Source organism: Prunus mume, linkage group LG2 (genome assembly GCF_029339155.1).
Source record: "Prunus mume cultivar Tortuosa linkage group LG2, ASM2933915v1, whole genome shotgun sequence".
Taxonomy (NCBI): domain Eukaryota; kingdom Viridiplantae; phylum Streptophyta; class Magnoliopsida; order Rosales; family Rosaceae; genus Prunus; species Prunus mume.
The window spans coordinates 1,441,479-1,460,000 of record NC_142699.1 but is presented as its reverse complement, the minus strand read 5'-3'; the positions used below and the strand labels follow the sequence as shown (position 1 = coordinate 1,460,000).

The 18,522-nt window shown below is 35.9% G+C and overlaps 2 protein-coding genes and 1 pseudogene across 4 annotated transcripts; all 3 read left to right on the top strand.

Moving 5' to 3' along the window:
- Positions 1 to 2,794: 2,794 nt before the first annotated feature.
- LOC103319058 (H/ACA ribonucleoprotein complex subunit 4-like) lies at positions 2,795 to 5,243 on the top strand. 2 transcript variants are annotated; one of them, XM_089046690.1, is made up of 2 exons: positions 2,795 to 2,945; positions 3,343 to 5,243. In XM_089046690.1, exon 2 carries the CDS (start codon positions 3,346 to 3,348, stop codon positions 5,110 to 5,112), a length of 1,767 nt encoding a protein of 588 aa, XP_088902816.1. In that variant the 5' UTR covers positions 2,795 to 2,945; positions 3,343 to 3,345; the 3' UTR covers positions 5,113 to 5,243. The 2 variants fall into 2 exon arrangements, with proteins under 2 accessions (XP_088902816.1, XP_016648035.2); XM_016792549.2 differs by having other exon boundaries at positions 2,795 to 2,962.
- Positions 5,244 to 5,366: 123 nt separating this feature from the next.
- LOC103319199 (geranylgeranyl transferase type-2 subunit alpha 1-like) lies at positions 5,367 to 8,875 on the top strand (annotated as a pseudogene). Its single transcript, XR_016124376.1, has 8 exons — positions 5,367 to 5,456; positions 5,671 to 5,987; positions 6,072 to 6,248; positions 6,343 to 6,456; positions 6,760 to 6,831; positions 6,948 to 7,128; positions 7,646 to 7,830; positions 8,287 to 8,875. The product of XR_016124376.1 is annotated as a geranylgeranyl transferase type-2 subunit alpha 1-like (transcript).
- Positions 8,876 to 11,821: 2,946 nt separating this feature from the next.
- On the top strand, positions 11,822 to 17,907 carry LOC148919392 (rab escort protein 1-like). The gene is made up of 5 exons (XM_089046556.1): positions 11,822 to 11,884; positions 12,003 to 12,233; positions 17,222 to 17,347; positions 17,592 to 17,672; positions 17,812 to 17,907. The coding sequence occupies exons 1-5, from the start codon at positions 11,822 to 11,824 to the stop codon at positions 17,905 to 17,907; spliced, it is 597 nt and encodes a 198-aa protein (XP_088902682.1).
- The last annotated feature ends 615 nt before the right edge of the window (positions 17,908 to 18,522 follow it).

The window sequence follows — 18,522 nt, the reverse complement described above, 5'->3', positions numbered from 1 at the left end:
AATTATTTGAGGATCCTCAATGTATATATATATATATATATATATATATATGGACTTGTTGGCTGGGCTTTCATGTGGGCTTTCAAGCTCACTAAACAACAAGACGGACGACCCATGACCTATAATGGGCTGCCAAGCTTTTACTCAATGGACTAGACGGGTCCACATCGGCCCATGGACTTGTGGGCCAAATGGCGACCCCTACTTGCACTTATGTCGAGTTTCGTTTTGGTCATCGACTCTTTTTTTCACGCCAATTATCCTCCAATTTCCTATTTTGTGTCAAATTCATCCTACCGTCATATTACATCAATTTAAATACTAAAATTGTAAATTTGAACTAAAATATTCAAAAAGTAATTAAAGATTAAAATAAAATGTTATTAAAAACTGAAAAAATTAAAAGAAAAAAATTTGAAGCCTAAACCCTAAGCCCTCTCGAGAAGCACAACTAAAATTATACAAAAAATATAAAAGTGCTCTACATATATAGCCAAATTCATGATGTCCATTGACGCGAGATTCTAGTACGGTGAATGCTAAGACTTTGGATGTCAAAGTCTAGAGCCACGATGGATGTGCTCTAGGGAGCAGTGGTAAGGGTGAAACATGTCACCTAAGTGTCGTTGGTATGACACATGCATACCCACAATACTCTGGTGCCTGAGTTAGAAGAGAGTTTTGAGTGTATTTGGGCAAAGTGATGAGACATTTGTTTTTGCCCAAGTAGCGGATTAGACGTCTCCAATATGTCCAAATTGGCCGATCAAATTCAATTCAATCCAATTTTATTTGGTTTTTATGATTTGACGATCGCTTTACTAATTTTTAAAACCGACATGACTGGATTGGATGATGGATTTGCTTGTGAGAATCCAATCAAATCAAATCAAATCCAATGTAGTTAGTTTCATTCTTGTTTTGCTTGTGTAAGTATTTATAAAAGGAAAAGACGAGGGGCCTTTTATTCAAAATGCCCTAGTAGACTTATTCACTAACCGAAAAAGAAAAGACGAGAAAATATGAGGGGATGAGGGGCAATGATGCTTCTTTCTCCTCTTCCCTCTATGGAGTTTTCCTTTAAGACTTATAGAGGAAGAAAATGGCTAGGATTTTTTTTTTTCCAAGGTAATCCAATCTCTTAGCCAAGAATTTGTAATTTTTATCTAAAGGCCCTCCCATTTGAGAGGAAAAAAAAAAGGGGTTTCTAGGTTGAATGGTCCCTAAACTTTGACTCACTTTGCATTTTGGTCCTCAATTTTCAAAATCGTTCTCGTAGTCCTTTAACTTCAATTTCGTTAGGACAAATGGTCACACCGTTAGTTCTGTCAATTTTTTCGTTACATTTAGGGGTAAATGGGTCATTTCATGTTGGTTTTATTTCTCTTCCATTGCGAAACTCGCATTTGCTCTTAAATTTGTTCAAAAGATATTTATGATATGTCTTGTAATGAACAAGGTTATATTGAGACTGAAGCTCAAGGGCTATGAGAGATTTCTGATGATGGGGCATGTTCTGATGCTTTCTATTATGATGGGACCACCTCAAATGATGAGAATAACAATTGCTATGTGACAAAAAAACAGAGGATTCGCCTACCAACGTTCAAGAAATATAGGAGAGCTACTGACCCTAAAAATCCAGAGTTTCATTTGGGGATGCAATTTGCAAATTGAGATCACTTGAGGTCAATGAGTCAAGAATAGAAATAACCAAAATTTTCAAATTCCATAAGCCATTTTCATAACTAATAACATTTCAAGATTGCATAACTAATTATAGAATGACATTAGCTTCAAAGTTTTTACTGCCCTTGCTCCCATACATTTTCCAAACATGTTCGATGCCATTATCATCATCAACATCACAATAACCATAAATAAAACACAAATGCCCACACTCATCCTACATTCTCTTTGTGGATACCTCATTATATTGTCTTCCAATAAAAGTCTTGGCAAAAGGTTGCAACTGATTTTAACGGGAAGGCAAGTTTCATAATGGGGAGAAATAAAACTAACCTGAAAATACCCTTTTACCCATAAATTTAATGAAAAAATTGACAGAACTAAATTGTGAGACCATTTGTTATGACGAAACTAAAGTTAAAAGACTAAGGGAACAATTTTGAAAATTGAGGGACAAAAATGAGAACCGGGTCAAAGTTCAGTACCATTCAACCTAAAAACCCAAAAATAAAAGAGGAATGCTAGTAACATTTTCTCTAACCTTCTCCTTTGGACCTTCTCCATTTTTTGCTTGACATGTGTTATTCTCCTTACACTTAAAACAATGTCATTAATATATTATACAAACTAACTTTTGTTTTCCAAGTTTACCCTTATTAAATGTATTCAATTTATTCAAACAAATTTCACAACTTTCTTACCATCTTATTAAATTTTTTTTAAACATCAATTATTTTTTTTAAAGAAAATTTTTGCTTTTAAAAAAAAGAGGAAATGTCCTTTAAAAAAAAAAAAAAAATCTAAACTTGACGTTAAAAAAGAAGAAGGGACATTTCATCTTTTTTTTTAAAAGTAGACATTTTCTTAAATAAAAAAAATTATCATTAAAAAAAAATAATATGGTAAGAAAGTTGTGAATTTTTTTGGGATAAATTGAATACAATTAATAAGGGTAAACTTGAAAAGCAAAAGTTAGCTTGTATAATATATTAATGACATTGTTTTAAGTGCAAGAAGAATATATATCTAAAAAGGAGAATGTTCAAAAGAGAATGTCAGGAAGAAGGTTGTTAGCATTGTCCAAAATAAAATAGCGGGTTAATTGCATAACCCTAACTCCCGCCATTCTCTCTCCTATGCCTCTCTTCTCTCTCTTCTTAAAGCCCCCACCCGGCAGGCGACATATTTCTTCTCTTCCTCGACGCCGCCGCACATCTGGCTCTCCATCTCTGCCGCCGTCGAACCATTCCAATTAGGTGCTTTTAAGTAAAAGGTGTTGATTTTCTACTTGCCCTCTTTTGGGTTTTCTGTTATGAATACCTGAAGTGATTTTTATGTGAAAGTCTCTTCTTTTGTCTTTAGAAGCTGATAGGGTTCCTAACCTGTCACTGCACCTGAAACTAGTTTATTTGTAAAACCCCTGCTATTTTGTGTTAATCTCTGGACTGGGAACTTAATGATGATGCTTTGTTTTCGAAAGTCACTATCCCCAAGCATGTAATGATTAATGAAGCTTTTTTTTTGTTTGACAATGAAAAAATCAGAGCGATTATTTGCTCTTATTATTGCCCAGAATAAAATTTGTATTTGATGTTGGGTTTTACCTGCTGTTCTAGTTTTTCTTTTTTCATTTTTGTTCTGTTTAATGTGCAGGAAATGGCTTCGTCTGATGATGATCGGGCCCCAGTGAAGGCTGTGGCGAAAGGGGCGGATATAGAGAAGAAGAAGAAGAAGAAAAAGCATAGAGATAAAGACAATGATTTGGACAAAGACTTCATGATTAAGCCCCAGAGCTCGACTCCCTCCATGGACACCTCTCAGTGGCCTATCCTTCTCAAAAACTATGACCGCCTCAATGTTCGAACTGGACACTACACCCCTCTTCCCTCCGGGTATTCGCCCCTTAAGCGCCCTCTTGCCGAGTACATCCGATATGGTGTTATCAATCTTGACAAGCCCGCCAACCCCTCTTCGCACGAGGTTGTCGCTTGGATTAAACGCATCCTTCGCGTAGAGAAAACCGGCCACAGTGGTACTCTGGATCCTAAGGTTACAGGTAATCTCATTGTCTGCATTGACCGAGCCACGCGACTTGTCAAGTCCCAGCAGGGTGCTGGGAAAGAGTATGTCTGTGTTGCACGCTTGCATTCAGCCGTGCCTGATGTTGCCAAGGTGGCTCGGGCCCTCGAAGCCCTCACTGGGGCTGTCTTTCAGAAGCCGCCTTTGATATCAGCAGTCAAGAGGCAGCTTAGGATTAGGACTATATATGAAAGCAAGCTTCTTGAGTTTGATGCAGATAAGCATTTGGTCGTTTTCTGGATTTCTTGCGAGGCAGGAACCTATGTGCGTACACTCTGTGTCCATTTGGGTTTGCTTCTTGGTGTGGGGGGGCATATGCAGGAGCTAAGGAGGGTCAGGTCTGGTATTATGGGCGAGAAAGACAACATGGTTACCATGCACGATGTCATGGATGCTCAATGGGTGTACGATAATTACAGGGATGAGAGTTATTTGAGGAGGGTCATTATGCCTCTTGAGGTGCTCTTGACCAGTTATAAGAGATTGGTTGTCAAGGACTCAGCAGTGAATGCCATCTGCTATGGTGCCAAGTTAATGATTCCAGGGCTGCTCAGGTTTGAGAATGATATTGAGGTTGGGGAGGAAGTTGTGCTTATGAGTACCAAAGGAGAAGCAATTGCATTGGGAATTGCCGAGATGACCACTGCTGTGATGGCAACTTGTGATCATGGTGTGGTGGCAAAGATTAAGAGGGTGGTGATGGATCGGGATACTTACCCAAGGAAGTGGGGATTGGGACCAAGGGCATCCATGAAGAAGAAGTTAATTGCAGAAGGGAAATTGGATAGGCATGGGAAGCCTACTGAGAGTACCCCGCAAGAATGGATGAGGAATGTGGTTTTACCTACAGGTGGGGATTTTATTGTTGCAGGCACTGCTGCTGCGCTCTCCACTGAACCTGCCGTGGCAGAGAAGGAGAAGGAGAAGAAAAAGGACAACAACAACGATGAAGAGGAAGCTAAGGAGGTGTGTAAACGCAAACTAGAGGAAAGGGCAGAGAGCCCTGTTCCTGTTCCTGCTAAGAAAAGCAAAAGTGAAGAAGTTGAGCTTGAAGTTGAGAAGTCAGAAAAGAAAAAGAAGAAGAAAAAGGACAAAGAGAATGGTGTTTTGGAAGCTTCCTATGTGGAGAAGTCAGAGAAGAAGGTGAAGAAGGAAAACAAAGATAAAGTTGAAGTTGGTTCACCTGAAACAGAAAAGTCTGAGAAGAAAAAGAAGAAGAAAAACAAAGAGGCCGAGAACAATGGTGCTGCGACTCCCACCGCCGCTGATGACGAGGCTGATAAGAGTGAGAAAAAAAAGAAGAAGAAGAAAAAAAAGGATAAGGCAGATGCAGAAGAGGATTAGGAAGGATTTAGGATTTGGATCTTTAAATGGCAGAACTAGTTTTGAATGTATGCCTTCTTTTAATTCCATCTACAGTGAGAATTTTTGTATGACTTTAAATTTTCTTATCTTATATAAGTAAGTTTAATGGACTTGTTTCAGGGCAGAACTAGTTTTTTTTTGTAGTTTAGCCCTGTATTGCAGGCTGTTTTCTTCTTGATCGTCTGAGTAATTTCAATTCACCATTTTCCTTTTCTTTGTGTTTGTTTTCTTCCCTCAAACGTATGAATGAAAATGCACTTCACTTGCTGTACGGTTTCCTTAAGTCTCAACAATTCAGTGATGCTGTTGAGTTCAACCTTCTGGTTTGTATCTCTGTCTCTCTGTATATAAATTATTTCTACGAGTTTAGAATTCATCATCGATGCAAATCGGTGGACATAATATTTTGGGCTCATGGTTGTTTCAAAGATGGACTTGTTTTTTTTTTTTTTTTTGGCCTTTGGGCTGAAACCTTTACAAAGAAACTATTGTTTGCATACCCCTAATAACTACTGTTTTGGTTCCTCTTAAAAACAGAAGGAAGATTTGTGGAGGAAAGGGAGAAAAAGGGTTGTCTCTGTGATCTTAAAATGCACGGACGACCCCTCAAAGCCCCGACAAGAGAAGATGAAGCAGGTTCAGCAGGCAAGGGCAAAAAGCTTGGGTTCCTCCAGTCTCAATACAACCACCACAAGAAGATTTATAACGAGGAAGCTCTCGACCTCAGTGCCAAAACCCTCCAGACAAACCCCGACTTGTACACCGCTTTGAACTACAGAAAGCTCGCTGTCCAGCACAAACTCGCTGCTTCCCACCCAGACTTCAACTCCATTTTCGACCCAGAACTTAGACTGGTTTGTTTGATTTTGATTTGATTTGTTTTATGGATTGAGAGACTTGAAATTGATGTCTCTTATTGATTGTTCCTATTCCTAAAGGTTGAGATTGCGTTGGGAACGAATCCTAAAGCCTACGGAGCATGGTATCATCGTGAATGGGTGCTAAGAAGGCTAAGCAAGGCCCATTCTTCTTCTTCTTCTTATTTGAATGATTATTTAGACCACGAATAATAACGGGCGTGATTCCCGTAATTTCCATGCTTGGAAACACCGCAGGTCAAACTTCAGCTACCAATTTCCATTTTGTGCTGACACCTCAACTTATTTAATTTAGTTGGTTCCCTTTTCTTTTCTTATTTTCATTTTTCAGATTTTTAGCTACATTGTTCAATACATCAGACCATGAGGAATTGAAGTTTACCAACAAAATGATACAAGATAACCAGGACAATTTGAGCAATTACTCAATGTGGCAACATCATAGGTAGCACTTGGATTTTCTTTTACCAATTTAAGTTTAATAATTGGAATTGGAAACCATTTCAAGTTGATTGTTTGATCTGAATATGTTGTCACCAAACAGCTGCCTACCTCAGTGGTTGAGGTGTTCCCTCTCCCCCTCAGCAGCACCTTGAAAAACCCAAGTAATATTTCCCCACCTCCCAGCGTTGACCAAACAAAAAAACCCATACGGAAGGCTCAATTATGTGATTCCATCTTCTGCGTTATGATGCACCCATGCTTAAACATGTTTATTACTAGTGGAATCTAATTGAGGAACTTGCAGAGTACTTCTGTCTGGTTTGCTGAAGAAAAAGGCTCAAGGATTCTCCTCAAAAGAGAAGGTTTTGCATGATGAGTATGAGCTTGTGGACGGTGCTCATAGCCATGGCCGCTTTGAATTTAGAAGTTGCCCTTTTGTTACATTTCCTTATTTTTCTAAGTCATCCAACTTGTCTTTTTTTTTTTTGGCAGTAAAATTGGAATTCTGACGCTTGCGAGATTGTTGACAGCTATAAATGTTCTTTTGTCCCGATTTACAAACAAAACAGTCGATTATATAGAAGTTCTTGAACTTTATAAAGACTTAATGAAGTTGGATCCGTTGCATTCTCCGTATTACAAAGATCAGCACAGCTTAGTTTTCCTGCAGGAGGTAATGCTCTCTTCTCCTCATGTAGTCAAGCATAATCCTCAATCCTTTATGGATGTAACCTTACTTGTCAATGGTGCTGCTACATGTGCGCCTCAGGTCAATACCTTTTTGTCTGGACTACACTGACCTCAATGCTTTAAAATCAAATAATCTAATTTAGGGATGAAAGTGATGAATGAAAACACTCATTTTGATGATGATGCTGGATGCATCTGTGTTTCAACCATTGTTTCCAACTTAGTACCAGGGAATTGGATAGTATTGATACCTTGATTATAGGATGCTTATGACACTTGAATCGGATAATATAATTTCTGAAGTGATAAAGCATTTGTTGCCCTAGCACATTATCCGCTGTTCTGGGTGTTGCAATTTTGCTTCTTGCTAAGACTGGTCCAAAATGATGCCAGTAGCTATGCGTTTCAACTTCACTTGAAGTGATTGGATAGGCTATTTTATTGGATTTCTAAATACTGGATTCTATAATTTTTTTTATCACATTTTGTGGGTATTGCAGGTAACTTCCAACAGGGAGTCTCTGCAGTGACACTGCTGTAGTTATAAAAATTTGGCTTCTGCAAGCATTGGTAATTATGTGTGTATGACTAAATAATATATCCTTATCACGAATAGGGTCTATTGAGAAATTATTGTGGGTTAGCATGCTAGACCTCAGCCACAATGAACTTTGTTCTATTGAAGGTATGCTTACTTTTGTTCATGTTGTGAATCATGTATGTCTATCTCGTAGCCCTGCCTTCTTTTTATCCAGATTGTGTGTAATTTCCTGCAATTTACTTGGGAAGTTGTGCTTATTGCATATAGGTATAGTTTAATTTATTTAATTTATGACCAAAAATATTAATTTATTTGTTTCTTACTTCCCATCTTCCCGTGGAACTCATATAGTTGGGAAACAATTTTATATATACACACATAGTTTGGTCAATCTGGGAATATATTGGTAGCCTGTTAGAGGACATCTCATGATTTAGAAATTGGATTCTGGAAAGCTTTTGTTTTCTTACACTAGCTGCAATGCTAAAACTTCTAAATTATACAGTGGCAAATCATCTTTTTGAATTGGGTCTTTGGACAGGATTATGATTGCTTAAATCTGAGTGGCAAATCATCTTTTTGACTTGGGTCTTTGGACAGGATTGGAGGCAATGCAGCTTCTGTCTTGCTTAAATCTGAGTGTCAACAAATTCAGTAGTTTTTCTGCCCTGGGACCTTTGAGGTTGCTGAAGTCACTAAAAGTTCTGAATATCTCTTACAATGAGATGTTTACACACTATTGACACGACAAGATATCTCTGTTCATCTCCTCTTGCACACACGGAAGAAACTAGTTGGAACTGTGACGAAATTATGCCTGGGGGTGTCAGTGTGACGAATTATTGGGAAGCTTTTCTGATTTTTAAAAGCTTCTTTTTTTTTTGGTCTGAGATTTTTAAAAGCTTGAGGTTGATGCAATTAGACATTGTGGGGAATGCAATTTCTGGTGAAAATTTAAAGTCATTTTTGGTCAAGGTAGTTCCCTCACTTCAGTGGCTGGATAGTGATAAATTGCATTAACCTTTTTCGTTGTCTAGTTCTATTTGTGTGGGTTTTCCCTTTTCATTTATCCGGTTCATTTATCCAATATACTAGCCCCACACATGATTACACATTCACTACTCGGTTAATGTTGGTAACTTATCAGTAGGTAGCAGTTTGACTGCAGAATCAAAACAGTTCAAGTTTTTATGCCAGCTTCCTTCTAGCTATTTATGTATTTTTTTCATTTTTTGTTCCAGTGAAAATGGGATTTTGTGTTTTCATGATATGTCGTGCATCTGAATATGAGAAGGCCTCTCACTATTAGGGCATCAGGATGCTGTATTTTAAGCAAAGATTATTGCATGTAACCAGAATATACAACCCTTTCTCACATGTAGGGTAATCAAGGAATTGGAATTTATATATTTTGTATTTTTTTAATAAATAGTATAGCCGACTGGCTATACGCGGTTTTTTATATTTTGTTTAAAGAACAGTTAGCATGGCCGTATACACGATGTTGCTAATTTTTTAAAAGAAATAGTTGCTATACCTGGTTTTGCTACTTTTTTAACAAACAAATAGTATCGCCGTGCGCCTATACTCGCGTTTTTAATTTTTTATTTATTTAAGAAATGGCGTCGTTCTCCTCGCCTCCAAGACTTCTCAGGAGGCTTAGACAACGGCTGAGTCTTGTCGACTGTAACAAGACTCCTAACACCGCTTAGCAAATCGAAACCAAGCTCCGGTTCGCTAATCTTCGCAGACTGGTCTTTCTTTATCTCTCTTCTATTTTCAATTTTTTTTTTACCCTCATGAAAAGTTGTCTCCTTGATTTTGTTCTCTCTTTTTTTTCTTGAATGTGTGATTTTCTGTTTGCTCACTGAGAAAATTTGATGATAGTTCGGTTGATCGAACGACTGAACTGATTGAAATAGTTTAGTCAATAACTGTTTTTTCTTTGAACTTGGATTTTCTAAATAGTATATTCTGCCGGCTATACTTGGTTCTATTTTTTTTAAATAAATAGTATAGCCGCGCGGCTATACATTTTTTAAGAAGTATAGCCCAACGGCTATAGGGGTTATTCCGAGTTTTTAAAAGAAATAGTATAGCCGGGCGGCTATACACGGTTGTTCCCTAATTTTTTTCCTTTATATATACCGGGTTTCGCTAATTTTTTTTAAAAAAGAAATCGTATAGCCGCATGGATATAATCCATTTTTTTTAAAAAGTAATAATATGGCCGCACGGCTATACTCGAAATAGTATATTAACCCCTTTAAAAAAACGAAAAGAAATAGTTGGGTTTTTCCCTAATTTTTTTTTACCTCATAAACAAAACTGAGCATGATTGCTTCATGACAAAACCGAGCATAAACAAAAATCTATGTATTGAACCTGTAAACAAAAATCTATGTACTCTGAAGCATGATCACCACCATTACAAAAGCAGCAATATGCAGGAAAGCTTTACATTGCTCCTAATAAAACACGCTACCCTCAAAGGAAATCGGTTAGGGTCTCCCAACCACAAAGGTTGGGTAGCAACTAAACCAGAAATATAATGAGAATTTGACTTGGGGTTACTTTGACCCCACAGACCGAGATTCCGCTTGCCTCAGTGTGCTGCCTGGGAATAGAACCTCATCACACAATCACTTTTTGCAGAGGTGTTGCGGAGCGGAGAAGATGATGAAACCTAACTTTATTTCTCTCAAAACTTGATCCCGTACAGTGGTTGTGTTTTAAGAGTCGAGCAAACGCAACGTTTCATCATCTGTGGTTAAAAAAAAATGATTAAATTAATTAGTCTCCGTGCCTTTTATTTTTTGCTATTTCTTGTTGATAAATGTAGGGTAATCAAGGAATTGGAATCCTAACTAATACCCTAGTTGATTACAGACACATAATTGTATATTTAAATCTATGAAACACATTATATACATTGTGTATATCGTGCCTATTTTCGACACTCTAACCCAGTTTTATAGCTGTAATTTGTAAAGAAGAATAGACAGAATGTTTTGATCAATAAGATTCATTAAAGAATTTCATCCCATGAGAAGGAGATAGTAGTTCAATATGAGCCACACAGAGTAATCGCATGCTTGTCTGATTGCAAAGGACATGGCTGTGATATAAACTAATTTGTGCAAGAATGGATTGCTGCTTACTAACACAACATGGATCAATTCAATACCAGAAAGAGCGATTGTTCCAGAGGATATCTGTATAGTGAAACGGATTGATACGATGTACAAATGAGAAGTTGTAACAAAACAAAATTAATGTTTGTATCAATCCCGAGACAAAATTGTGAATGTGGAATACGTGTAAGATGATGTATTAATCCAAGTGAATTACACTTCGGTATGTTTGGTTCGTGGAAAAGATTTGATGGGAAATAATTTCTCATGTTTTTCCCAAGAAATGGAAAATGGAAAATTTATTTCTAATTGTTTGGTAATCATGAGAGAGAGAGTAATAAGGAAATACCACTTTGGTAATCCTGTGTGTGTATATATATATATTAATAAAGATGTACATGTATAATATATATTAAACCCGAAACCCTAAACCCTAAACCCTAAACCCTATATATATAATATATATTTCAACAATATAGCTGTTCAGCTATACAGCGGTTTTTTATCTTAAATTAATAGTATAGCCGCGCGGCTATACTATTTAATAATAATAATAATAAAAATAATCGGCAGCCTATGGGCTGACAGGATTTTTTTTTTAAATTAATAGTATAGCCGACCGGCTATACTAAAAATAAATTAAAAAATAATTGGCCGCCTAGGCGCTAGGCTGGGCTGGTTTTAAAAAATAAAAATAAAAAACTAGTAGAGCCGCGCGGCTAATACGCTTTTAATATAATATAATTAACAGAGTATAGCCGAACGGCTATATGGGTCCTTTTAAAATTAAAATAGTCGGTTGGCTAATTGTTGATAAAATGATCTCCCAGTGTAAAACTTGGTTAAACAATCCCTATAAATATATCTTATTGCCGCGTATCACCTTTTTCTCATTTTTTGTTTTCCTCTTCTAAAATCGCTGTCTGCCGTCTCTGGTTTGCTCTCACTCAGCCTGCATATATGTATATGTGTGTGTGTATATATATATTCTGTTGTAATGCATGTCTGAAAAAACTGTCATGCAGGCTTTGGAAACGCCAGTTATTGCTGTGCTTATGGATAAGGTATGGGAGTGAGTGTAGTTCTATTGATTTTAATATAAGATACTTATATTAATAAAGTAACTTGGTACCTGAGAGTTACATACAAAATCATATTCGTAATGGCTTGAGAATATCGCAGGATAGTGGACAATATAAGGGTGTTAGATTAGCATCAGGGCAAGATTTGTTTAGCTATCAACTTGTTTTGGATCCAACCTTCACGGTTACATTGGCACCAACTTCATCTCCACCAAACCTTCTAAGAGAAGATCTTCAAGTTTTAAGTCTGAAAGATGATAAAGGAAAGGTGGCTAGGGGAATATGTATTACATCCAGTTCCTTGAAGCCAGATATATCAAATTGTGTGCTTGTATGTCCTCCTAGATGTAAGACTTTATTTAGGTTCTTTTTTTTGTGCTTTGCGTGAATGAGTAATAAAAAGATAATAATAATCATTTTCTTTCCTTTTTCCCTCCCAGCTTTGTGCCCTGAACAGGATACCTCAATCCGGATTATCCAGATATGTGGCAGTTTGGAAACGAGTGTTTGTCCAAAGGGCGTGTATGTTTATGCTATTTGAAAACAAGCGCTCTCTCTCTCTCTCTCTCTCTCTCTCTCACACACACACACAGGGAGATATACACATTTATTATTTACATACGAGTTTACATTTTTTTATACATACGCATCTTTGGGAAGATATCACATGTTCAAAATAAAAACATTATGCTAGATATAGAGATCCTCCAATGCTATAGCGATGATAACTTTGTGAACAGGTATAGAGGAATTACCACTTAACTGTTTTTTTTTTTTTTTCCAATCTTAAATTGTCATAGCTCAAGTTGGTTGAATTTTTATGCGCTGAAAATGAATGTGTAAGCCTTTTGGTTTTCTAGTCATGAGATGGAACTGCTAAGTAGATGGTCCTTATTCCTAGAAATGAGTGAAGTTAGGCAGAAACTAATTATTAATGGTTTTTGACCCTTTTATAGTCGGTTATTACTGATACAATCTTTCAGGATTGTTTACATCAACAGACTTTGACTTGTATACAGCAGATCATGACCATTGTCTATTTTGATACTTTCATATGGATTAGATATACTTATAACAAAATTGTAAGCTGCCTGCACTTCTTTTGAGGTGTCTGTTGAATTTTTACATTACCTTCTCGTCTTTAGGTTTCTGCTGTACTTTTCTGCTTTATGCGATAATGCTGAGCAAGGAAAAATGTTGCTACATGCAGTCCAGAATGCTCTTATCACACTTCCTATATATGTCTGGAAATCCTGAAAGATCTTCCACAGTTCAAAGTGAAAAAGCAGAAGTAAAACCCACCTTACTTTGGAGCACGTTGTATATTCAGGAGCTGACTCTGGTATCTTGACTTTTATTTGTTTGCACTAAATTTGTTTCTCACTAGTTCTACGTATTACGTACACGCATTGATTATGCAGCCTTATTCTTCTCTTTCTTTTGAAGTCAAATCATGGTGACGAGTATGCTGATTTGTTGTCATAGATGTTTTGGTTAGCTGATGCCCAGTTGATGATTTGTTCTGAACTATGATTTTTTTTATTGATTTCTAAACACAACAGTTAGGAACTGCTTCATTTTGTGTGCTGCAGAAAGCTATCTGAAATGTGCGTTGAGCACTTGGAAGGCCATAACTTGGAGCTCAATTAACCATTTTGCGAATGCGAGTACTCATTTTGACAAGTTTTTTCGTGATCTATACATTGGGAAGGAGAAGAATTATTTTTGAGGACATGTTGGTAGATGAACTGGCTCCCTAAAGTTGCTGTTAAAATGGGTTCAAACTTTGAAAGGTCATAACTTTGCGCTCGGGTGTCCGTTTGGGGCAAATTTTTTTTTGATTTCATGTAACTTTTCGAGATCTAGAACGTCCCAAGTCGCTGGAAGCGGCTTGAGTTCTCCAGACCCCCAAAAAACGCTGTTTTCTGCTGTAAAACTGGATTACATCTTCCCAATGTAACAGCAGAGACATTTTTTCCTTACATTTTCTTAATGTCATGCAATCAAAACTTCAATTTTGAACATAGGAGACAGTAAGTGATGGGCAGACATATTGTTCAAGTACATAGGAGACAGTAGCAATATAGAATGGAGAGTGTTGTTCAAGTACATATAACGAGCAACAATATTGAAATGTTTCATATTAGATGGGCTAATTTTCGTTTTAATTATTAACTTCAGGGTCTAGGGTTCAAGTCACTAAAAGGGCACACTTGGGTTTCTTTTAATTTTAATTTTAATTTTTAAGTGTTTTCGCTTGTTAATTTTACTTTGATGCTTTTGTCACGGCACATGTGCGCACCCTGTTCGACAAGCCTCCCATAGGCATGTTGATGAAAAAACCTATGCCGACGAAATTTCATCGGGAGAGGTCTACGTGACCTATGCCGACGAAATTTCGTTAGGAGGGGTCTTTTAAAAAATATATATATATATATATATATAAATTCAGGATTTTTAGGTTAATTAATTTTTTAAAATTTTATTGTTAGTAATTAAATAACATATTTGCCTTATTTAATAAGTGAAATTAGCAATGATATTTTAAATATTATTTATTTAGTGAATAATTAGTATTAAATTTATTAATTAACTTCTTGAATTATATTACTTAATAAATAGTAATTCAATTTTCCCCTTTTTATTTTTCCATTTAATATTCACTAAGTAAAACATAAATACTAATCAAAGTAATTAAATGGAGAGCTACTTGAAGGGTATAGCCGTGCGGCTGGACTTTTAAAATATTCTATTATTCGGAGTACAGCCACGCGGCTATTCTTTTGAGGTGCCCTTTGTGAACACCCCACATTGAAAATCCACAATCCTATAACGGTCTTTATAAACAAAGCACTACGGTGGTTTGGTAAGTGTGGTTAACATTAAAGAATTTGGGTAATGGGCTTGGCTACAGGCTCGGCTTCGGATTTGGCGCTGATTAATAATAATTATATTATATTAATCAAAGACTTGGGCCTTGGGGCTCTTGGGCTTTGGAGAGATTTAATTAAGACACCCAAACGAGAATAAGCAATTTATTTATTTTTCGTTTTGACATATCCTTTCAATTTAAATTTGAATGAAATTAGGTTTGAAAATTGCACAAAATAATTCAAAATAATTAATTACTATTCATTGAGCAATTTATGAAATAAGTAACATATTCAAATAGTCACTAAAGAAATAATAATTAAAATATAATTACTAATTAAAGTAATTCAAAAAGGATATGATATTACTTAATCACATATATATATATATATTAAATAAAGGAAGTTGGCCAGAAGAAAAAGTAAAGAAACTAATTTTAAAAATTAAAAATTAAAAAAAAAAACACTTCCCCTCGTCGGCATAGGTCGATGCCGACAAAATTTGCGGATTAGGTTTTCCCCGAAGAAAAAACCTATGCCAACAAAATTTCGTCGGGAGAGGTCTTTAAAAAATATATATATATATATATATATATAAACTCAGGATTTTTAGGTTAATTAATTTTTTAAAATTTTATTGTTAGTAATTAAATAACATATTTGCCTTATTTAATAAGTGAAATTAGCAATGATATTTTAATTATTATTTATTTAGTGAATAATTAGTAATTTATGGGTCCTATTAGTAAAGAAAGAAATTTACGAAGTTGATCACCTGTCAGCTTTCCTGCTGAAGGCAATTTATGGGTCCTATTAGTAAAGAAAGAAAGCTAGTCTCATGCCAGGGATATGTTTCTATTTCTAGGCATCTTAAGAAATATTAAATATAATTGAAGCAAATCAGGGAGCATTTTTACAGAAGTAGAAACTATAAAATAATGAAAGCAGAAGTCAAAAGAGTCAGGTCCTTGTGTCAAAGGAAGAAGTTGCCAACTGAGTTGAATTTGGTCTAAATCGAACATCAGTAATTATCAAGGAGTGCCCCTCTGGTGTGCTTTCAGTTTGCAGTGCTTCCATATCCCAGACAACAACCTACTGACATGAAAAAACGAAAGAAAATCATTCACATAATTCCTTTTCTCATTAATCAATTGAAGTCACTAATTTGTTATCAGATAACAAGTACCTAAACCCAATCCGTAAATCAATTACTTAGCTTACAACAAGACTTGAACCTGGGCTCTTCGGTTCGGTTTCAATTCGAAAGGAAAGTGAGGAGAAATCTAATAGGAAAGAATTATAAAGCATGTCATTCTTTACCACTCCACTGGAATTAAGATCCTGTGGCCATTTCCGGAGAAAATGAATGCCATTTGATGCTAACACCAAAATGGCATCACCTCCATTTGTGTATAACAGCCTTGATGTTGATATAATGAGAAGCTACCAAAACATTTTAATGGCGAAATCTGAAACTTAAATATTAGATATTCCCATGCTTATATGCTCCCAGTGCATAGGCAGAGAAAAACTATAAATCAGTCTCAGAATTGAGAGACCTCATATTGAATTATTTATTTTTCTTTTTCTGAAAGATAGAGTACCTTCAGACAGAATTGCAATTATGAAACTTAAATATAGTATAGCCGAGCGGCTATACTATTTATTTATTTATAACAGATAAATAAAAAATTAATTAAATTATTATTTTTTTAAATGGAACCGCCTAGCCCGCCTAGGCGGCTGATTTTTCGAAAACTTGAATGGCATTCTTTTTTTTAAGATTTATTTTTTCCTGGCCGGTCTATTGCAATTATGAAACTTAAATATAGTATAGCCGCGCGGCTATACTATTTATTTATTGAAGAACCGCCTAGCCCGCCTAGGCGGCCGATTTGTCAAAAACTTGAATGGAGTTTTTTTTTTCAGATTTCTTTTTTCCTGGAGGGTCTAGCATCTCTGCAAGTACATTTTGTCAATTATCAGTACCATAAGATGGGCAAAAAGAGTAAATCAAAAACTCCCACAGAGATGCAAGATAATATAGCTGTTGGTATCGGTGGCAGCTTCTTAGGTCCTCTTCGAACACGTTTAGAAGATTCTTTCCATGCATATATTTTGCAGTCTTGTTTACTATGTAGTGTGAGTTTCCTTGTGAAAATGATTAAGCTTTCTTTGGAATAAACTTCGGGTAGTGTTCACTGGTTTGATTACATTTTGCAGATCCAGAGGCTATCGAAACAGCAAGGGGAAGGCAACTGCATTTGTAAGTACTCACGTATCAATTTTTAAGTGCTTATGCTTTCAAATTTTCTGAAAGCAATTATGTTGGAGTTGTGGTGTTTAACATAGCCCATATTCAGGGACTATGTTAGATGCATTCTGTGTGTAAATATTTGGTTCTAGTCTTGGTAGTTGGGTTAAAGGATTATATGCGTATTTTTATCAGAGGATGGATGATTCTGGGTGGGGTTGCCTGTTCTGCAGCGAGGGCATTGTCGAAGTCGGTTCCAGGTTTTGGCTCTATAAGGTTTCCCATTTGCACATGGCGGAACTAGTATATGCCGTCGACGAAGTACGTAGTGGTTGTTGCAAAGTGTAACTGAGCGACTATACTCTTTAAATATATTATTTAACCAATCAGCTATACGTTTATATATATATATATATATATATCTCTGTCTCTCTCTCTGTTACCTTTTCTTGATAGACATTAGGATTTCTTTGGTGAAACCATGTTGCTGTGGTTTTTGTATACGGGCATGGATTGTGATGTAGATATGAGCTGTGATATCTTTTCAGATTTACATTAATTTCAGGATCAACGTGATTATCTTATTTCAACTCCCATGCCAGATGGAAATCTTTGCTACAATGATCTGTTAGATGCAACTGTGCTGGTATTATTATCTCTTTACTGACATCTTGTGTTGTTTCATCAAGCTTAACTTCTTGTTATTATATATATATATATATATATATATATATCCCTTGATGTTAACCCTTATGAAATTTGGTGTCAATGTTTGCACTTGACAGCTTTTCCAGAAGTCGTATCCAAATGAAGAATTCTTTTCCGAGACACCCTCACCTCAGAATTTGGAGGATGACGTTCCGATTAATCTAGAGGACTAATAGTATAAGGCCATTACCCGAGTCTCTATTGTCCCCCTTTGATATTCAATAATGCATCCGTGTTTTGTACACGTCTTAAAGATTTGGTAAAGTTCACTTTTTTTAAAAGGCAAACATGCAATATGCGTATTATACATGTACGTAAATATTTTTCATGTTTAATACATGTATTTTTTATATAAAATTTTCAATAATACACACAGCTTCACGTATTATACATATAATTCTCACATATTATTGAATAAACATAATATATATTAAACAATTTACATTAATTATATATATTTTAATTAAATAATATAGCCGCGAGTCTATACCTTCTAAATACGTATTTAAAGAGTATCGCCGTGCGGCTATGCTTGTTTTTGACATGTGGGCGCCTAGCCATTAGACGGGTCCTCTTTTTTCATATTTTTTACTTTATTAATAGTATTTCCACGCGGCTATATATGGTTTTATAATTTTTTTTAAAACAGTGAAGTATAGCCGCACGGCTATACATGGTTCTTAAATTTTTTTTTGATTTCATGTAACTTTTCGAGATCTAGAACGTCCCAAGTCACTGGAAGCGGCTTGAGTTCTCAGACCCCCAAAAAACGCTGTTTTCTGCTGTAA